Here is a 20,737-nt window from a genome sequence, read left to right on the forward strand (position 1 = left end):
AGTGCCTCTATATCTCATGAACCGTTTGTCGTACAGTCGATAATGTTAAAGCTAATGCAAAAAATGCTTATGTTAAAAAATCTAACGCTAATCTAACGCTAATGCTAACGCCAAAAAAAATCTAACGCTAATGCTAACACCAACCGCTACACAAGGTTGCACACACTTAGCGAGCTGCACACTCAAAACACACTTAAAATGTCTTAGAAATTTTCTTTTCTAGTTGTTTTTCTTTTTGCCAGCAATGTGAAGCTTTTGGCCATGCTTCACAAACTGTTGTCACATGACATCACAATATTATATATCGTCGTTGTCAGGTGGAAACCTTGTATGTCCAAAACCGTTGGTTTTGCATTTATCATTTTAAAAATGAATTAAACGAGTGAAAACAGCCGATCTACAAGCACACAACGCCTCGCACTGTGGGGCATTGTGTGCTTGTAGATCGGCTGTTTTTTTGCTCGTTTTTTTGCGATGGCCACATGACGAAGCCAAAAACGAATGTCGAATGCGAAAAAAAATTACACAATTGAAACTTGGAGATACGAGAGAGATACGAGATATCGAATGCGAAAAAAATGTACACAATTGAAACTTGGAGATACGAGGTTTCTGCCCGACAGTGGCGATATAATAGAGCAGTGAAGTCATGATGTGACTCGCTCATCCCCCGGTTCATGGAAGTCATTTCTCTATGGAGAATAACATTGGGTCATCTTAAAATCTTCTCATATAAGAATCGTGGTCCAAAAATAAACACACGGTTTGCACGATATTGTCGGGGAGGTGGTGGCTCTGTATGGTTTATGATGGTCAGGCACTCATATTTGGTAAAGCCTGTTTCTAGCGAAAATGTAACAAATTCGGTGACAGTAACATCATCAGCGTTTCCTCACCATCAGTTGATTCTTCATATCCATATGAGTCAAACCACTTAGATCATTTCTTCATGTTTGTAACACAGTTCTTATATGACGCGATATGAAAAAAAGTCTATGGGAATTCGGCAGAACGTGAACCAGGTAGGATGGGTAAATGACGTCAGACTTCACTGCTCTATGGTAAGACGGAAATTCAGTTCCCAGTGGATTCATCGCAACCTCAGTGCAACCACACTTCCCAGAATTGCACCTTTCTTAGTTACTTGCGCCAGCAGAGCGCAGTACTGCATTCGGCTGCGTATGTAGGTAGGTAGTAGGGCATTCACTAGGGGTGTAACCAGGGCAGGAAATTCACGGCGGCCACGACGGCCATGGCCGTCGTTGCCCCTCTCTTTGGCCGTGTGCCCCTCGAAAAATGACATGCCCAAACGGCCACAGTGGCCGTGGTGCCCTGGCGCCCACAGCAGTGCTTTTTACCGTTTTTTTCCTCTGCGTGATTTTCCAGTCATTACGGTAACAGCAGTGCGTGGTTGGTTGAGCTGCACACATGACCAGTAGTAGATTCCATTTACGCTCGTAGTAGCAGCATAGCAGCCGCCGCATAGTGGAGCCGCCGGAGTCCCGCGACACAGTGTTTTACAAGTTACAACACAAAAACATCACCGGGCTAAACGGGAGTTTTATCTAACGCAGCCTGTTGAATAAATGCGAATGTGCGAACGAATGCCTTCAAACGAAGCTCTGCTGAGCTCAGGACAACAACCAAAATGCAGCACAACAAGGGAACCAAAAGCTATTCTTTCCCCAAGAGGCTGAGCTGTAAGAAAGTAGACCTACATTATTGTTGAGAAAGGGATCACTCCGCGAACGGGAGGGAGGAGTTTGTGTGCGTGTGCGTGCGTGCACATGGCCAGTGGTGGAAAAAGTACTCAAATGTTTATACTTAAGTATCAATAGCCTACTGCAATGTAGAAATACTATAGCAGATCTACAATCTCACAACGCATAGTTATACGACACATCTTGAGCTTGTAGATCTGCTATTTTTTCTACAAGCTTGATTATTTTCAAATAGCCTAAATAGGGCTAAAGTGGTTCATGTATGTTTAATAATATTATAATTTATATATGCAAAGTAACTGGTAACTAAAGATTTCAAATAATTGTAGTGGAGTAAAAGTACAATATTTGGATCCGAGATGTAGTGGAGTAGAAGTAAGTGTTAAAAAAAGTAAGTGTTAAAATTACAATAAACAATTAAGTACAATACTTAAGTAAATGTACTTAGTTACTTTACACCACTGCACATGGCAAAACAGAAATAAACAGGTTCTTGATATTTATTTAATTGAAAGGTATTACATTAAACCTTAACATTTAAGCTAAATTAATTATGACTGTGGCGTGGAGTCATTGTTTTAATGATGGCCTTCCTGCCCTGGCACTTGGCCTTTGTGCCCTAAAAAATTTGACAACACTAAAGGCCAATTGGCCTTGCCCCTAAACTGACGAAATTCTAGGCCTGGGTGTAACGATACATTTTAATACCGATTCGATACATATCACGATACATGGTTGACGATACGATACATGGATGATATTGGTTCATTCATGGTGATGTGATACGATTCGATTCAATGATTTAAAATCGATATAGTAACTATTTAGCAAAGAAATTAAATCTGTGTGAAAGGTGTGGATAGTGCACATAACCCGCCATTTGCAAATACCTTCATACTTTCATATGCCATCTGTCTCCATAGACTTCCATGTAATTCATAGTGCACTGATAATGTCATGTCCATGCCTAGATCATGCACCACGTGTGTGCAGATTGCTCACAGCTTTCAAACAAAAAAATCCGAATGGAAATCCGTTCAGTTCATGAACTAGCAGCCATTATGTTTTCCTAAAATGAAAACAAAGATGGCTGCCATGTTTGAAAGATGGGGTTGCTATGAGGGTTTTTTTCAAAAACGGGAAATTCTCGGGACTATCGGGCCTGGCAGGGAAGGACATTAGCATATTCTCTGGACTATCGGGCCTAGTAGGGAATGAGTTAAGGGAAACATGTAATATCATGGATATAAATAAGTAAACAAAGTGATTATTGGCCGAATACATGGTCATTGTATATTGACAAACCTTTATGGATAGACCAGTGTAGCTATATGGAAAGGAATAGTAATTAAACCCCCCCCTTTTCATTTGTTCTTCATAAAAATACTAAATACTAAAAGTAGGTAGAATCGATACAATCGATTCTTTGCACTGCCGATTCGATACGATACAAAATCAAACGATACGATTCGATTTTAGCTGTTTTCATTTCGATATACTTCAATTATTTAAGTTAAAAACGATATTTTGATGCAGTTACTATATCGTTACACCCCTAGCATTCACCAAATATTCGAATATCAAAGTCACTATTCGACGTTGTTCACCGAAGTCGAATATTCGCTTATTTATTATTATTATTGTTTTCTCTTTAAAAAATATATAGTTTATAAAGCTTGGCTAGATAGGTAGTCATAAGAATGAGTTGTCAATGAATTTGTTAATGCTCTATACAGGGGGTTCTCAAACCTTTTTAGGCTGTGACCCCCAAAATAAACATATTTGAACTGGGGACCCCCACCCTGACAAGCATTTGGAATTGTAGGTATCACATTTAATGTGACTCGGTTCCACAGATAAATATATAGCAGATAACAGATCTACATGCTCACAACGCCTCGCGTGAGCATGTAGATTGGCTATTTTCACAATGTTCGCCTCTTGCTTTGGACTATTCGAATACTTTGAGGTCGAATAATTCGAATACTAAAAATCACTATTCGTGAATGCCCTAGTAGGTAGGTAACATTTCTGGCAACATCATCATTAATAGCCATTGAGGGACCAGCATCCCTAGTGATGCCAGTGGTGATGTCAGTGGTGAGCGCACCTCATGCTGGCGCACAAGTAGGCCATGTATGGGCTACTTGTGCACAACACGCAAGTTGGCACCTCGAAAGAGTGCAGTTCCAGTTTAACCTGTAATCGCATGTACAGTATGTGTTAAACTAGAAAATTTGTAATTTGTGAAATTGTGGTTCAAATCAGATTTGAGTTTTGGGAAGTGAATTTCCATTATTTTGGGGGCTATGTTTGTTTACCAGTAAGTGCTGCATCTTGAGCATTGTAATGCATTACTGGGCTGATTTGACCTATGTGGGACCAGAGCCTGCTTTGAGTGTGTCAATGAACAAAGTTCATCCAGATGCCGGGGATCCCCATATATGAGTATAAGGGGGTACCCTAACAGGGCATCTATAAACCCTAACAGGGCCTAACAGGGCATCATCTGGGAATACGCATACTGTATATGGACATTTTATTTATTTTATCCGTTAATATATATCCATATACATATATGGACTTAATATTAATGTTTTCGGGGGGAATGCCCATATATGGACATATATGGTCTCATGTAGTCAGTCCAAAACTGTGGGAGGAGTAGGCGTTACACTTTTAGTTACTCTAGAAACAGAGAGGTTTTCACAGAACTACAGTGTGGTTGCCCTGCTAGGCAACCACACTAATTATTACTTGTAATTACAAGTATGTGTTAAATTGCATGTAATTACATGTACTGTACCAACAACATGCATGGTGCATTGTGCAGTGAACTTAGGCTCATTGAGCCAATGAAATGATGATGTCATTGAAATGATGATGTCATGGAGGGTGGGTCTGTGTTTGTGTGTTGCCGGGGCAACGGGCCAACAGGATCGCTGACAAACAGGGGAGGGGACGAGAGATGACCAAAAAAATAAAACACTTTACACGACTAAAAACTACTAATGATTCATGCTGCACCACTATAAAAGTACAAATGATTCACTTTACACTACTAAAAACTACACAATTATTCACTTTACAACTATATACATTGGTTACCATTGGTTTTCAACCTTTTCAGGTTTCGACCCCCCCCCCCCCCCCCCCCCCCACACAATATTTGAACTAGGGACCCCCCTCACCCTGAAAAGCAATGTAGGAGTTGAAGCATTACATTTATGTTTACCCCCCCCCCCCCCCCCCCCCCCCCCCCATTTTATGCTTTATCTATGCACTCGGTGCCGCACTGTGAGCTTGTAGATCTGCTATTTTTTAAGAAAAGAAAAGTCTCTAAATAATTTGAACTGATTTTATACACGTCTTCAAATGGTTCTCAAACATTATCATGTCAAGGACCCCCAAAATGACATGTATTTGGCCGCGGACCCCCATCTCAAAATGTGTTGTTCCAGGGACCTATGGAAGGAAAACGGGGCCAAATGTTTTCATCATTCATCCAAAAAAAATTGTGAAAAAATACAAAATGAAGTGAAAAAATAAGATTTGAACCCGAAAAAAATAAAATTTGAACCTGAAAGTCTTGAATTTCGATTTTGAACTCGAAAAAAATAAAATAAATGTAACTTTGATTCGCTTTTTTGATACTTTTGAATACTTTTTTTTATTTATTTCACTTTAATATATATTTCGATCTTGGAGTCCTTTTCTTCAGTTGTTTTTTATTTATTTATTTCAGATTCAGATATTATTTTTACGGATTCATTTTTTTTTTTTCGGTTTCAGATTTTTTTTTTCAGTTTCAGATCTTATTTTTACGAGTTCAACTTCAAAAGTTTCAGGTGCACTTTTGGCCCCGTTTTTCTGTGGGGGTGGGGCCTCAACTGAGAGGGGCGTGGAATCATGAGTGACAGGCCTCCCGGACCCAGTTGTTGCCATGTCCGCTTATTATAAGCGACTTTATTATTACCATTATTATTATTATTATACACGCACGCACGCACGCACTGTTGCCATGTCCGCTTATTATAAGCGTGGTGTTGCCATGTTCGCTTATTATAAGCGACTTGCATTATTATTATTTTTATACACGCACGCGCGCGCGCACACACACACACACACACACAGGCTAATATTAGACCTGTCTAAACGTTTTATTAATTAAACTATTAGATTTTTTTTTCATAATTGCTATCTTTAATCAATTAATCATGGTCAGCTATGAACCATGCCTCATTTACCATGACAAAATATTAACCACACAGTGTACATGAATATACATGATCATATTTGTGATGAATCTCATTAATTACAGCTACCCTGTGAATACATTTCTAAATCTTTTGACAAACCATATATTAAATTCATTTCAAAAGCGCTTTGAGAAAACATGATTCTTATTATCGCCAATATTTCCTTCAAAGAATTAGAAAAACGAATATACATATGTACTGTACATATAGTTTGTTTTATGGTCATAAATCAACAGCCGGCGGCCTGGGAGGCCGGAGAGAGGCGGGGGTCGTGGAGTAGCGCCGGAGCTGGTAGATCGGCTGGTTTTGGGTATTATGGACGATTTTTTTCGGGGCCGGAGGCGAGGGGGTCCCCGGAGGCACCCCCACCGTCTCTCCCGGTGGCACGGGGGCCGAGTTAGGGCCTTTTTTTCCCCGCCTGCAGTGCCGGCGTTCGGCCGCCAGGCGGCGCCGGGGGGCCCCGAGCTGGACGCGTGGGTACCGGTCTCGTCTCCAATGGTCGCTCCTAGCCCGAGTTATGGAGGTTTATGTGCGCTGCAGTGGCGGCGCGCCGCCGCTAGGCGGCGCTATAATTTTGCGGGGGTCCCTGGGCCCCCTGGAAGGTGTCCGTGCGGAAAAAAAAATGTCGGCCCTCCCATTGAAACCATTGTAGAGCCGAACATTTTTAAAATACATGGGGCTAGATAGCAGGGGGTCCGCGGGGGGTCCCCGGGGCTCCAGGGGGTCCCCGGGTGGTCGGACCCCGACTCCAGAGGCCCCTCGGTCGGCCGCCGGCCCCTCGCCTCTGGAGATGAAGAATTACTATTAATATTAATAATAATAATGGTAATAATAAAGTCGCTTATAATAAACGGACATGGCAACAACTGGGTCCGGGAGGCCTGTCACTCATGATTCCACGCCCCTCTCAGTTGAGGCCCCACCCCCACAGAAAAATGGGGCCAAAAATGCACCTGAAACTTTTGAAGTTGAACTCGTAAAAATAAGATCTGAAACTGAAAAAAATAAATCTGAAACTGAAAAAAAAAAAATGAATCCGTAAAAATAAGATCTGAATCTGAAATAAATAAATAAAAAACAACTGAAAAAAAGGACTCCAAGATCGAAATATATATTAACTCTCCCGCCGCTTCGAACGTTCACGTTCGCCCCATTTTTTACAGAACCTCGATGCCAATACGGCGCTCGTTCGGTTCGTTCGTCTGATGACTGTAAGCTGATGAGGCGTCGCGCGGCCGTCTACTGTAAACACATTTTCCGCGGTGATGGTGTAAAAAATCCATTATGCGTTAACATCAACGGAGAACAATTCACTTCCTTGTTGATTTTCTCTGGCTCTGAGGCTCTGTGGCCAGTGACTGGTCTTCTTCTTCTTCAACACATAACAGGCAAATTCACATTCATTCTCGCATGACGCCGCCCTCTGCTGCCTGGCAGACCAAAGTGCACTATTGCACAACCAAAAAATAAATAAATAAATAAATAAATGTCTGTCTGTCTATCTACTATAACGTCGCAAAGGTAAGCCGCTTTTTGATGGCGCCAGACCCAATAAATAAATAAATAATCTGGCAGTAGGAGAGTTAAAGTGAAATGAAAAAGAAAAAAAAAGTATTCAAACGTATTAAAAAAGCGAATAAAAGTTACATTTTTTTTTTTTTTTTCGAGTTCAAAATCGAAATTCAAGACTTTCAGGTTCAAATTATATTTTTTTCGGATTCAAATCTTATTTTTTCACTTCATTTTTTATTTTTTCACAATTTCTTTTGGCTGAATGATGAAAACATTTGGCCCCGTTTTCCTTCCATAGGGACCCCCCAGAAGCAGAGATTTGGGTTGCTTTGTAAAGTATATATTTAAAGATTTGCATGATTTTTCAGATCTACGATAGCAGATCTACAAGCTTGTATATCTGCTATTGTTTCAATAGCTAAAGTGTAAAAGAATTCCAGGTCTAAATGGGTTAAAATTAACACATGGATGTCATCAGCAGAGGTGTGGTGCGTGGGCGGGTATGAATTGTACTAAAAATGTTGTGTGTCACACAAAGGAAGGAACAGGGGGAGGGAGTGTCAGAGGCTCATTCAGTGGAAAGACTATTGAAACGTATATTATGTTAACTCCCTTCCCCTCCACTCCTCTCCTCTCCCCAACCTTCCCCTTCTCTGTCCTCTACTCCTCTCCTCTCCCACAACAGATTTTCAGATGGGGGCCCGCCACTAAATAAATACATAAATAAATAAATAAATACACAAATAAATAAATAAAATATATATGTTTTGCTTGGTTGTGTGTGTGTGTGTGTGTGTGTGTGTGTGTGTGTGTGTGTGTGTGTGTGTGCGTGTGTGTGTGCACGCGCTCACACATGTGCATGTGTGGTGCATGCTCGCGAATGCATGTGTGTGTATCCCTGAACGAGAGCATTCAGTCAGTAAACCTCCTCTTAACTATGTGAGAGAATGACCTGTGTGTGTGCGTGTGTGCGCGTGTGCGCATGTGTGCGTGCGTGTGTGTGAGAGAGAGGTGTGTATTCTCAGATAAGGGGGTGTAATTGTGGGAAGGAAACGGGAGCGCTGACATTATTTCACCAGGAACTTCCCGCACCGTAATGATCTGACGAGCTGAGGGGGGGGGGGGGGGGGGGGGATCACCTCTAGGGGGGGGGGCACTTCCTGCGCAGCTGACAGGAAGTGTGCGATCATTTCCCTAAAAAGAAGCAGTGGTGGAAAAAGTACTCAGATGTTTTACTTAAGTAAAAGTATCAATAGTGCAATATAGAAATACTCTGTTACAAGTAAAAGTCTGGAATTTAAAATGTACTACGAAAGTATTGGCATCAAAATGTACTTAAAGTACCAAAAGTAAAAGTACCAAATGTTTGAAAATAGCCTAGGTATAAGTGGATTAATGTATGTTTTATAATATAATCATCTATATCTGCAAAGTAACTAGTAACTAAAGTTTTCAGATAATTGTAGTGGAGTAAAAGTACAATATTTGCCTCTGAGATGTAGTGGAGTAGAAGTAAAAGTACTGAAAACTGGAACTAATCAAGTGTACAAATACCTCAAAGAGGAAGTCCAGTGAAGGTTTGAGGTTCTCAAACTGTTTTATGTCAAGGACCGGCAAATTGATATATGTTTTGAGGCAGAGAGTCAGAGACCGCCCAGAAGAGAAGATTTTTTTTTTTCTTTTTTTAACCGTTCACTGCCAGAGATGACGTCGTCTTATTGCATTTCCGGTTGTAAACCCTAGCCTGCGGTCAGGAGTGAACCCAGGAGTGATGCAAATACTTCACTTCCCATTAGGGTTGGGACTCGTTAGGATTTTAACGATTCCGAGTCCTTAGCGATTCCCTCTTAACGATTCCGGTTCCTAACGGTTCTCTTAACGGTTCCAATATATATATTTTTTCATATTTTCTGACACTGACGCTTCTGTATGTCCTATAGAAAAATAAAACATGAACGATTGAGACCATTTAACTCACTTAGCGCCGAGCGACTTTCGGGGCGACTAACTAATGATGGCGTTTGGTGCCGAGCGACTCGGAGCGACTTTTATATAAAAGCATTGTTTAAGCTTTTAATTTGGGTTGATAGACGGAGCGGAACGGTTAGCTTACCTTCGACTAGCATACAGATGAAAACCGTGAAGAAAAAGGATACGATTATGACGTCACCTTTAAGCCATAGCTTCCTGTTTACGTAGGCCTCTGTTAGCCGCTAGGCTCAATGCAAACCATCCGACCCTCACGTAGCTTCACTAGGTCGGATTTTGATTCGGAAACTTTCTGTGTGGCATCTATATACGTTCCGATGCCCATACCAATGGTGGTTTGAGACGATCAAGCACGAATTGAGCAGTATTGAGCTCAAATGGCGGCCCGCGGCCTGTCCATTGAATGTCAATGGAGAGCATGTCATTGTACCATCCTGTTATGTCATGAACCTTGTTTTTTATTCTGACTTAACATGGGACCATGGAAAGTCTATGAGCTATGGCTCACTCTAGTGGTCATCTTGTGGCATCCGCAGGCACGTGTACCTGTTTATGTAATGTGATTTTGGGGATTCAATATAGCTATTTCCTGGCGTTATAAGCGCAGATTCATATTGAAATCTGGCTCGCTCGGCGCTAAGTGAGTTAACAGTAGTTGTTTACATAAGCCTAATGGGCGTTCAAATAAATAATAATTTAGGTATAGTTGTTGTAATACAAATTTATATTGTAATATAATCACAGTTAAGGGTCAATTTGTTTCTTACCAATAGGGCTACTTTTGTGTAATTGAAAATGTAGATATATTCATGTGGTGTGTGGTGTGGTGTGGTGTGGTGTGGTGTGGTGTGGTACTAAAGCTGCAGTGGAAAAGGGGCTATTATGAAGTCAGGTTTCTAAACGTCGCGCCCATCTGTATGTTTAAGGCTTTAAGCGTTGGTTAAAATAGCTGATCTACAAGCTCACGTTGTCTTGTGGATGCGACGCGTTGTGAGCTTGCAGATCAGCTATTTTCGGCATGCAACACAGCGAAGTAGTCAGGCTTTACTTGCGTTGCAACTTGCAAAGACGTAACAAGGAAGAAGAGAAGCACCCAGGCAGACAGCACAGAGGAGCGCCTCAGTCCGCTCACATATCAACTTTCGCGAGGTCTTCTGCAGCTGCGGCTGTTATTTGGAGCATAATGTGAAATGTGAATGAAAAGAAAGATGCGAGGACAGAAGACCGCGGACCGAACGAGCGAACGAGCCTACGAGCGCCGCTCATGGACGTCAGAATGAACGCGCTTCCAGTGAGCTGAAGTACAGCCAAACTTTGGAAGACTTCTGTCTCTTCGGCACCATGCTGTTTGTTTATCACGTTGCTTGTTGGTGTGTTCAGTTGTCGTCGCTCTCACTCGCGCTGCTCAGTGACGCGGACATTCCCAGCATTCTTTCTGTAGAGGTGGCCTGACGTCACCACAGCTGCTTGCAATGGAATGCACATTAAATGCGCGCTGATGAGACCGTTAAAGGGGAGTTTCGGTCAAAAACGACTTTCCTACCTTTAAAATGTTGATTCAGGAAGCTTCTGGGTTGATCCTGGTTAGTTTTGACCCATAGCGGCATTTTGTTCTATTTTGGATTTTCTCCCCTGCACCCCACGGCTCCAAACGGCACCTCTTGGGTCACTCCATAATCCGGTTATTATTCTCGCTCAAAACTCACTTTTCTCGCTCGGTCTCAGTCCCTGGTAACGTTGTTAGCATATACGAGCTACAACAGCTCCTGGTCGCCGCCATGTTTGTTTACAAGAAGCTCAACTCTGAACTCTCAGCCCTGCAAGAGAAACACTGGGAAATCCCATACCCGTTGGGAAACGCGCGTTCACGAGCTGCTGCTGCTGCTCACAGCTCCACCCCCCTCCCCCCACAGCCTGTTGTGCCTGTTGAGGTAGACAAGAGGCTACACCATACATCACTCTGCAGATTTTGTCGACATAGTTACATCTTTTTTCTTTGGCTAAGAGCATTTTTGTGTTTTATTGTTCGTCGCGCGTCGGGGAGTCACGCGATACAAAACGTGATTTCACAGTGTTCTCTCCTGGGCTGAGAGTTCAGAGTTGAGCTAAAAGTAAACAAACATGGCGGCGACCAGGAGCTGGTGTAGCTTGGATTTGCTAACAACGTTACCAGGGACTGAGACCGAGCGAGAAAAGTGAGTTTTGAGCGAGAATAATAACCGGATTATGGAGTGACCCAAGAGGTGCCGTTTGGAGTTCCAAAATGGAACAAAATGCTGCTATGGGTCAAAACTAACCAGGATCAACCCAGAAGCTTCCTGAATCAACATTTTAAAGGTAGGAAAGTCGTTTTTGACCGAAACTCCCCTTTAAGAGAATCGGACCGGCAAAAATGATTGACCCGGTTCTGGACCCGCTATCATGGAACCGGGTCCTAAAAAGAACCGGTTTCGGGTCCCAACCCTACTTCCCATGATGCATTCGGAAATTGCGTCGTCCAGTTCGAGAAAAGAAAAGGTCAGTGTTAAAATGTTTTCATTTGCTGCTTGAAATCGTTTTAGCGATTTTAGAGATTTTGATTTCAGTGGGTGGAGGCATGCGTACAAGTGGCTAAATATGTATTTTTAGACACAATATGACCATTCCCAATCCTTCATGGGCAGATGTGACATATGAGGGCTAGAAGTGTTACTGTAAATAGTAATAAAGAAATTGCTGGCTTATTGTGTCTAATAAATACATATTTAGCCACCTGTACGCATGCCCCCACCCTCTGAAATCAAAATCACTATAATCACTAAAATCGCTAAAACGACAGAAAGCAGTAAATTAAAACATTTTAACACTCATCTTTCCGTTTAACCTTATTACAATCTAAAATATGAACCCTTGTTGTAAAATAATAAATAAAAAGTTGTCCTTTAGTAATAGTAAAACTTTACTTGAGTAAAAATACAAAAGTATTGGTATTAAAATATCCTACTACTTATAGGACCACACGTAGAAAGTACTCATGATGCAGAAGGTCCCATCACAAGTTCAAAATGTATAAACAGCTTTTGAAAATAGCAGATCTGCAAGCTCACAAGCTCACAATGAGTGACCCCACCAATCAGGAAGTGAGCATAAAGACTCTACCCCACCAATCAGGAAGTGTGCACAAAGAGCGCCAGGAAGAGAAAGTAGGTGCGGTGGGTTCAACTAACATGTGGCCATGGGTGTCACACCAATTCCTGGGCCCTGGGTACAAGGATTCACTGCGGGCCCCCACACAATTATTTTGAATTAAATATTGTTTTTTTTTTTTCTTTCTTTTTTTTAATCGTGAAAAAAAATCTTTGAATATAAAAAAAAAAAAAAAAAAAATGTTTCTATGTCAGTGGTGCTCAAACTTTTCATGTTAAGGACCCCCAAAATGATATGTATTTGCCCACGCACCCCCATCTCAAAATATTTAGTTCCAGGGACCCCCCCAGAAGCAAACTTTGAGTTACAAATGTTCGCTTAAAAGATTTGCACACATTTTCACGATTTTTCAAAAATAGCAGATCTACAAGCTCACAGCCCGGCACCGCGCTGTGAGCTTGTAGATCTGCTATTTTTCAATAGCTAAAGTATAAAATAATTAAGGCCCCTCCACCTTGGGCCCTAGTAACTCAGTCCCACTGTTCCACCCCTTGTGACGCCCCTGCATGTGGCTCTGCATGGGGTCATGTCTGGGGTCACTGGGGCTCAATGATGAAACGCCTTTCTCTCTCCTGTGCATCTGCTTTGGCTGCCGGCCGTGCCGTGTGCACATTTACAAGCTCACAATGCATCACAGTGTGACACATTGTGAGCTTGTAGATCAGCTATATTCGGTTAAGCATCACCGGTATACAACTAAGGATAAATCAGCCTTAAGGGCTTGAAATTCTTTTTAAAGAGGCGGTGCCATAGTTTTGTACTTTTTCTGTTTCGTATGTGTCTACGGAGTTAGCATTACTCTAATAGACCTCCAGGTGTGGTTATCATGTGCAAATATGTCTTCCCTGTGTATTTTTGGTTACTTCCTGAAAGCTAAAAGCCTCTGAGTCAAAAGGAAATCGAATGGTCAAAAGGAAATCGAAAAATGCTGATTTAATGACATCATAAACTCATCCCCTCCCCTTTTACCATAAACCCAACACTGTGGGTGTGGCTAACTTCAGCTGGATCACCACCCACGATGACAACCAGGTGGCCACAAAACATTTTAACACTTTCTGTGACTTTCCTAGTTTGATCATAATACCTGATCATCATGTTTAAACCTGAACCAAACCTCAGTAAAACTATGCCTAACTGCCTAAACCTAACCCAAACCCTAACCTCAGTAAAACTATGCCTAAACCTAACCAAAAAACCTAACCTCAGTAAAACTATGCCTAAACCTAACCCAAAAACCTAACCCTAAACAAATTAGGACTAATGAGATGTAGGATTTATGGGCAGTCCCCCATGGCACCCCATCTTGGCTCCCAACCTCCTCAGAGTGAGACTAATAGCTCCTATAACCTCCTCTGAGGAGATATCTGACCTGTGTGTGTGTGTGTGTGTGTGTGTGTGTGTGTGTGTGTGTGTGTGTGTGTGTGTGTGCGAGACCTGTAGAGCTTGGCTCAGGCTCCTCTTGTGTCCGTCCACCATGCAGAAGGGCGTGGTTCTCTCTCCATGCTGTGAACCTGGAAAACAGACACACGTGAAACACTGGTGAAACCGTCCTGTGGGGCTGCAACGCTGACATTTTGTAGGGGGCGCTATAGAGCAATTAGGCCACACCCCTTTTTTGAATATATATAATACATATTTATTTTTCACCACGTGTGATGTGTGTGCTCAACTTTTGGAGTATGTTTAGCGCCTCAAAAAAGTGATTCATTATCAGGAAAATAATAATAACTAGAAGCAGTGCTCTTCCGAGCACAGGTCTCCACCATTGTCAGGTATGTTATTGTGGCCTGGTGGTGGCGCTATAATAGGGCAATGTAAAAAGGGTGCCATGTCTTCTTCTGACTTTCACGGCGATCGGACGATGCATGCATGATTTGAGGCATTTTGTTCCAAAAATTAGTTTCGCTTAAGTTGACCTGTCGGTGGCGCTATAACAGGCCAATGTGAAAAAGGGAGGCATTTGTTCCATGATCTAGTGGGAATGTGCGAGCAAAATTTCACAGAAATTGCAAACTGTGTTCATGATTTGAGGCATTTTGTTTAAAACGGACCAATCCTGCAAACTTTGGAAGCCAATATTATTTTTTGAGCAGTGCTAACCGCTCCTATAGACCGCTTTTTTACCAAAACTATGATGTCACAAATGATGATGACATGAGTTCGCTAGACCAATGAAACACTTCGATTCTGTTGATCTGTTCATGATGTCATAGTAACAGAGGCACCCGATTGGTTAACCCTGATTTAGAACGCGCTTAGGCCGCGTAAAATACGTCATAACGCGTTTAGGCCGCGTAAAATACGCCATAACGCGTTTAGGCCGCGTAAAATACGTCATAAAAAATTATTGAGCGGTGCTAACCTTGAATTTCAAAATTGTATTAGATGAATATCACTTATAAGCGATAAAATAACCACACTTTTAGACAGACTGTGGAAAATCTTACAGGTTATAAATGATAGGCAGCTAATACAAGTTTAAAATACAAATGAACAGACTTTGAAAAACTAAAATTTTCATCTTCTGGCCTTTTCTCACCTCTCTGCCTCTCTGGAGGTAAATAAGGTCACTTATCATTACACTACGACACTAGAAAGGCCCATGTTAGAAATGTGGGGCAGAGGTTCTGAATTGGCATCTAGGGAGAGTGTGTGTGTGTGTGTGTGTGTGTGTGTGTGTGTGTGTGTGTGTGTACAGTTTGGCTACAGCCGGGCTTACGGCGCCAGAGATTAGCTGGTAACAGACGGACGGACGCACGGACGGACAGATAGGGTGCAAAACATAGTCTCCCCATACCTTGGGCCCGGTGGAGACTTTACAATAGGGCTTTGCACTACTGGGTGCAGTGCTCAGGCCCTAATAATCTTTGTAATCACAATAGGGCTTCGCATTACCGTGCAGTGTGCCAAGGGCCAAAATGGCCACAAGGTATTTGTGCCAGGATTTTGTGTTTTTCTTTACTATGCAATGAAAAAAAATGTTTTTTTTTTTATAAAATTTTGTCAATCAGACAAATGGTTCCAGAGATAGAGCTGTTTGAATCAAAAAAAGTGTCCATTCAATGAACACACATTTTCTCAATCAGCTAAACGAGGGAGCCAATACACAAACAGAGAAAAGCATCTCTCTGATCTCAGGTCATTTTGACATCTTTCAAAAAAAAAAAAAAAAAATGTTTTTTTTTATTATTATTATTTTTTTTTTATAGCCTTTGATCAAAAGACGTCAAAGACGTCATTGGCACCCAGGGCCAATTGAAAAAAAGACGTCATGAGACGTCATTGGCACTCAATTTAATGAGGGAAACATAATAAAATCTGCGAACTAAATCATTACCAAGAAGTTTCTTCACCAATGTGTTTATAAAGGTGTGTAATATTATGTATTAAAAGGTTGAAATTCAACTCCTGGGGGAAACTTCATAAAAAAACGGATTAAAGTTTGTGTCCCATTAACTTTACTACAGGAAAAAGAAAAAGAAAAAAATCTACTTTAAATAGCATGTGAGGGGTCAAACTAGGGGTGCTGAATCCATTGCAAGCATTTGTTTTGCACGAAAAACATTCTGTGGGCTACAAATGGCCACCACAAAACGGTGAAAAGTGAAGACTCATCACTAAACCATCGTTTTGTGGGTCTGTTTTTTTTTTCGTGCAAAACAAATGCTTGCAATGGATTCAGCATCATGAAAAACCCCTAGTTTGACCCCTCACATGTTACTTAAAGCAGATTTATTTTTTGTATTTTTTTCCTGTATAGTAAAGTTAGTGGAACACAAACACAAATCAGGTTTCCCCCGGAGTTGAATTTCAACCTTTTAGTACATATTATTACACACCTTTAGAAACACATTGGTGAAGACATTTCTTGGTAACGATTTACTTCGCAGATTGGTCAAATATCTGATAAAATCTCCTTACTATTTAGGATATCCCACCAGACAAATGCCGGGATTTCTCTTTCTCTTTTTGCCCTGACCAGTTATTCTAGAGGTCAGTCTTGCTGAGTCATTTGGCAGGTGACCAGGTCAGCCATTGTTCTGACATTGTTTTAATCTTTCACATCAAACAGTGGTGGTGCATTCTGTTCCCTCTGGGCTTCCGTTCTCTCCAGAACATTAAGAATTATTTAAGCACAAAGGAACTGGAACCTCCGTTCCTGCCAACATTATAGCATGCCACACCAAAACGGTTACCTTTTATGATTCAAAAGTATAGCAGATCTACAAGCTCAATGTGCGTTGCTTCGTGACTGCGCTTCGAGCTTGTAGACCTGCACATTTTGATGCTTTTGTTGTCTCCACCAGCCAAAAGGCATGGGGAGACTATGTTTTCGCCCCCTGTCCGTCCGTACCTGTGTGTGTGTGTGTGTGTGTGTGTGTGTGTGTGTGTGTGTGTGTGTGTGTGTGTGTGTGTGTGTGTGTGTGTGTGTCTGTGCGTCTGTCCAGCTAATCTCCGGCGCCGTTGGCCCGGTCTCGGCCAAACTGTGCATACACTACTAGGGCATTAACGACTTAAGATTTTTGCAAGTCGACTCGACTCAGTAAAAAGTTGAGTTGAAGTCGACTTTATCGTTTGATGACGTCATCACATCACACATGACCCCCCAATTATGTTGGGGGGTCCCCAGATGATTAACTTAATGTGAAACATTGTTTTCTCACTCAACTGTAAACAAACCAACATAAATGTTAAGTGTATAGAGGGTATCTTCACATTTCTAAAGTGCCAATTTAAGGACTTTTTAATACATCTAAAATGACAAATTAAACATTGTCCAAATTGTCAAATATTATAGGCAGAAATTGTGAAAATAGCAGATCTACATGCTCACAACACCTCGCAACGTGAGGCTTGTGAGCATGTAGATCTGCTATTTTCACAATAGAATGTTTTTTTTTTTTTTTACTTCGAATTTTTACTTTTCCGTTAATGCCCTAGCATACACTCTCACTGGATGCTAATTCAGAACCTCTGTCCCACATTTTTCAAATTCTAGTGCCCACATGAGGCCAATTTTTGTCACACTCCTTTTTGACAGTACTCCTCCAGATTTTGTTTCCAAAATCAACACATCGGTACACAGTATCTCTACAGTCATGTGATCGACACGGATCTGTCAGATTTTCCATATTCCATCCTGATTGGCTAAGATTGGCTTCCAAAGTTTGTGAGATTGGTCTGTTTTGAACAAATTGCCTCTAATCAAGAACGCAGCCTCAAAATACGTGAGTTTTATTTGCACTGTACTTGAGTTTTTTTCTTTTTTTTCTCCCATCTACAGCCAACTCTCTTCACCAAAAATAGCAGATGTACACGCTCGTTGTGAGCTTGTCGATCTGCTATTTTTGCTGAACCAAGCTTCCCCCCAGAATAGGGATGCTGGGGTTCAAGTGGTTAAACGTCAAGTATTAAGTTATTTTTTCTGATATTTCTCAGTGACATCGCCTAGCGTGTTTCAGGTGGAAAGATGTGCATGTTTAAGTCACATAATACAGGGGTTTTCAAAGTGGGTGACGGGGCACCCTGGGGTGCCGTGATGGCATGGCAGTCCAGGTGTGCCGCGAGATAATGTGATTATTTTGAATTTATTTGGACACTTGAACAAATATTTAGTATAATTTTAAACTTGAAGTAAAAAGTTATTTTCCGTCAGTTCTAACCAAAATGGCTATTATCTTCCTCGCAACATAATCACTAAAATATCATCACTGTCGGGCAGAAACCTTATACGTCTTTTGGTAAAGCAAACCCCTGCTTCATCATATAAGACTGTCACACAAAACTAGTGAAAACAGCCGATCTACAAGCATCTGCTGTAGATCTGCTTGTAGATCTGCTGTTTTCACTAGTTTAGTACATTGTATAGATGATAAATACAAAACGAACAGTTTGGGAACATAAAAGGTTTCCACCCGACAACGACGATATGCTATCAATACTAGTAAGACACCTCAGGGTGACCTGAGGGGGCGAGGTCGCGCCAATTCTTGACTATCTGGCCAACCACAGTGTTTCTCTGACGATTCTAGTTGTTATCATTCTGGGGGGAGTTTGTTCATGTTTTTGTGAGAAAGGCCCTATTGCCAACCCCACCTAGGGTGTGAGCGATGGGGCCTAAACATGGAAATGTGGAGAACACTATATATGGAGATAGTCCAGTCCATCATGTCATAATGGGACTACCGTCATAGACAGTAGCCATTGTTAGGCCGGAGTCAATGGCTGTGTCTATGACGGTAGTTCCATATGACATATTGGACTAGACTATCTCCATATATAGTGTTATCCACATCTCCATGTTAGGACTCATATATGGGCATAAAAAGTATGTCATGTGACATCACTTCCTGTACAGACAGTCAGCCATTGACTCCGGATTAACAATGGCTACTGTCTATGACGGTAGTCCCATATGACATATTGGACTAGACTATCTCCATATATAGTGTTATCCACATCTCCATGTTTAGACAGCCAATGACTCCGGCCTAACAATGGCTACTTTCTATGACGGTAGTCCCATATGACATGATGGACTGGACTATCTCCATATATAGTGTTATCCACATTTCGTGTAGCCGCCCTGTACAGGAAGTGATGTCACAACTCGCTGACATCACACTGACATCACAGAGGATACGGAAGGACGGTCACGAGGATACGGAAGGAAGGAAGGAAGGAAGGACACTCAAGCGACACGGTTCTTCAGAGTATATGCGACATTCATTGTGATGGCACACTCACAGAATCAATTTTATGCCCATACATGGAGTTCCCTGACTATGTTATGTCAAAACATGCCCATATGTGGACATTACCAAATATGGGCATTTCCAGATATGTCCTTAATATTGATAACATTGGGACAGGGATCTCCATATATGGGCATAAAACATATGTTAATTAGTAAAGCCAAGCTTGGGTTTGATGCCTTGGGATTTCTATATTTGGACATAAGTGTGTACCCAATAGGTCATCATCTGGAAAGGTAGGGTGTAAATCAGAGTAAAGCAGGCTTTTGAGCTTGTTAGGGCCAGAGATTGATGACATCAGAAATCCCCATATATGGGCATAAAGGGATTTTGCTTTTGGGAATACCCATATATGGCATTTTTATTTTATTTTATCCTTTATTAATAAAAATACATGTATGTATCCATATACATATGGAGTTCAATATTGATGTTTTTGGAGAAGGTATGTTGTAAATGTATGCTACTTAGTAAGGGGCCTCGGGTTAGATACTCTTTGTATGGCCTCTGGAGGTCCTTGGCGTCGGTTAGTAGTATGCCCAGCACATAAGATGTGGGACGTCACAAAGCCTGCGGCCATGTAGCATTTTCCATCAGGCCTGTTGGTTTTCTATGACGGTAGTCCCATATGACATGATGGACTGGACTATCTCCATATATAGTGTTATCCACATTTCATGTAGCCGCCCTGTACAGGAGGTGATGTCACAACTCGCTGACATCACACTGACATCACAGAGGATACGGACGGTCACGAGGATACGGAAGGAAGGAAGGACACTCAAGCGACACGGTTCTTCAGAGTATATGCGACCTTCGGTCGCAACAATAAGGTGCTGGGAGTGAAAATTATAATGTAGGGGTGCCTTGGATTAAAATATATATATATATATATATACACTGTATATATATATATATATATATATATATATATATATATATATATATATATATATATATATATATATATACTGTATATATATATATATATATATATATATATATATATATATATATATATATATATATATATATATATATATATATATATATATATATATATGGGGTGCCCTGAGACAAAAAGGTTTGGGAACCCCTGGCATAATATGATGTAAGATTAAAAAAATGTGTAATTCATTGTAAACAAGTGTAATTTAGGGGTGCCATGGCTGAAAAAGGGTTAGGCTAACCCTAACCACTAAATGTTCTTTTTTGAAGTATAAAGTTGTCAAATATATCAGTCATGTCTTCGTATATCTAGGTTATGTGTCATATCTACCATGTGCAACTTCAAAGCCTAAAAGCCAAACAG

General features: G+C 41.2%; 1 protein-coding gene across 1 annotated transcript in view; it reads right to left on the bottom strand.

Annotated features, from left to right (window-relative positions):
- Positions 1-20,737, bottom strand: part of adam15 (ADAM metallopeptidase domain 15) — a 168,254-nt gene that overhangs the window by 131,115 nt on the left and 16,402 nt on the right. The window contains exon 3 of the mRNA XM_080753863.1: positions 14,105-14,181. Within this exon, the coding sequence (XP_080609989.1) occupies positions 14,105-14,181 (77 nt within the window). The remainder of the gene's footprint in view (positions 1-14,104; positions 14,182-20,737) is intronic.

The sequence above is a fragment of the Nannobrachium achirus genome (assembly GCF_963921795.1).
Source record: "Nannobrachium achirus genome assembly, chromosome: 2".
Classification (NCBI taxonomy): domain Eukaryota; kingdom Metazoa; phylum Chordata; class Actinopteri; order Myctophiformes; family Myctophidae; genus Nannobrachium; species Nannobrachium achirus.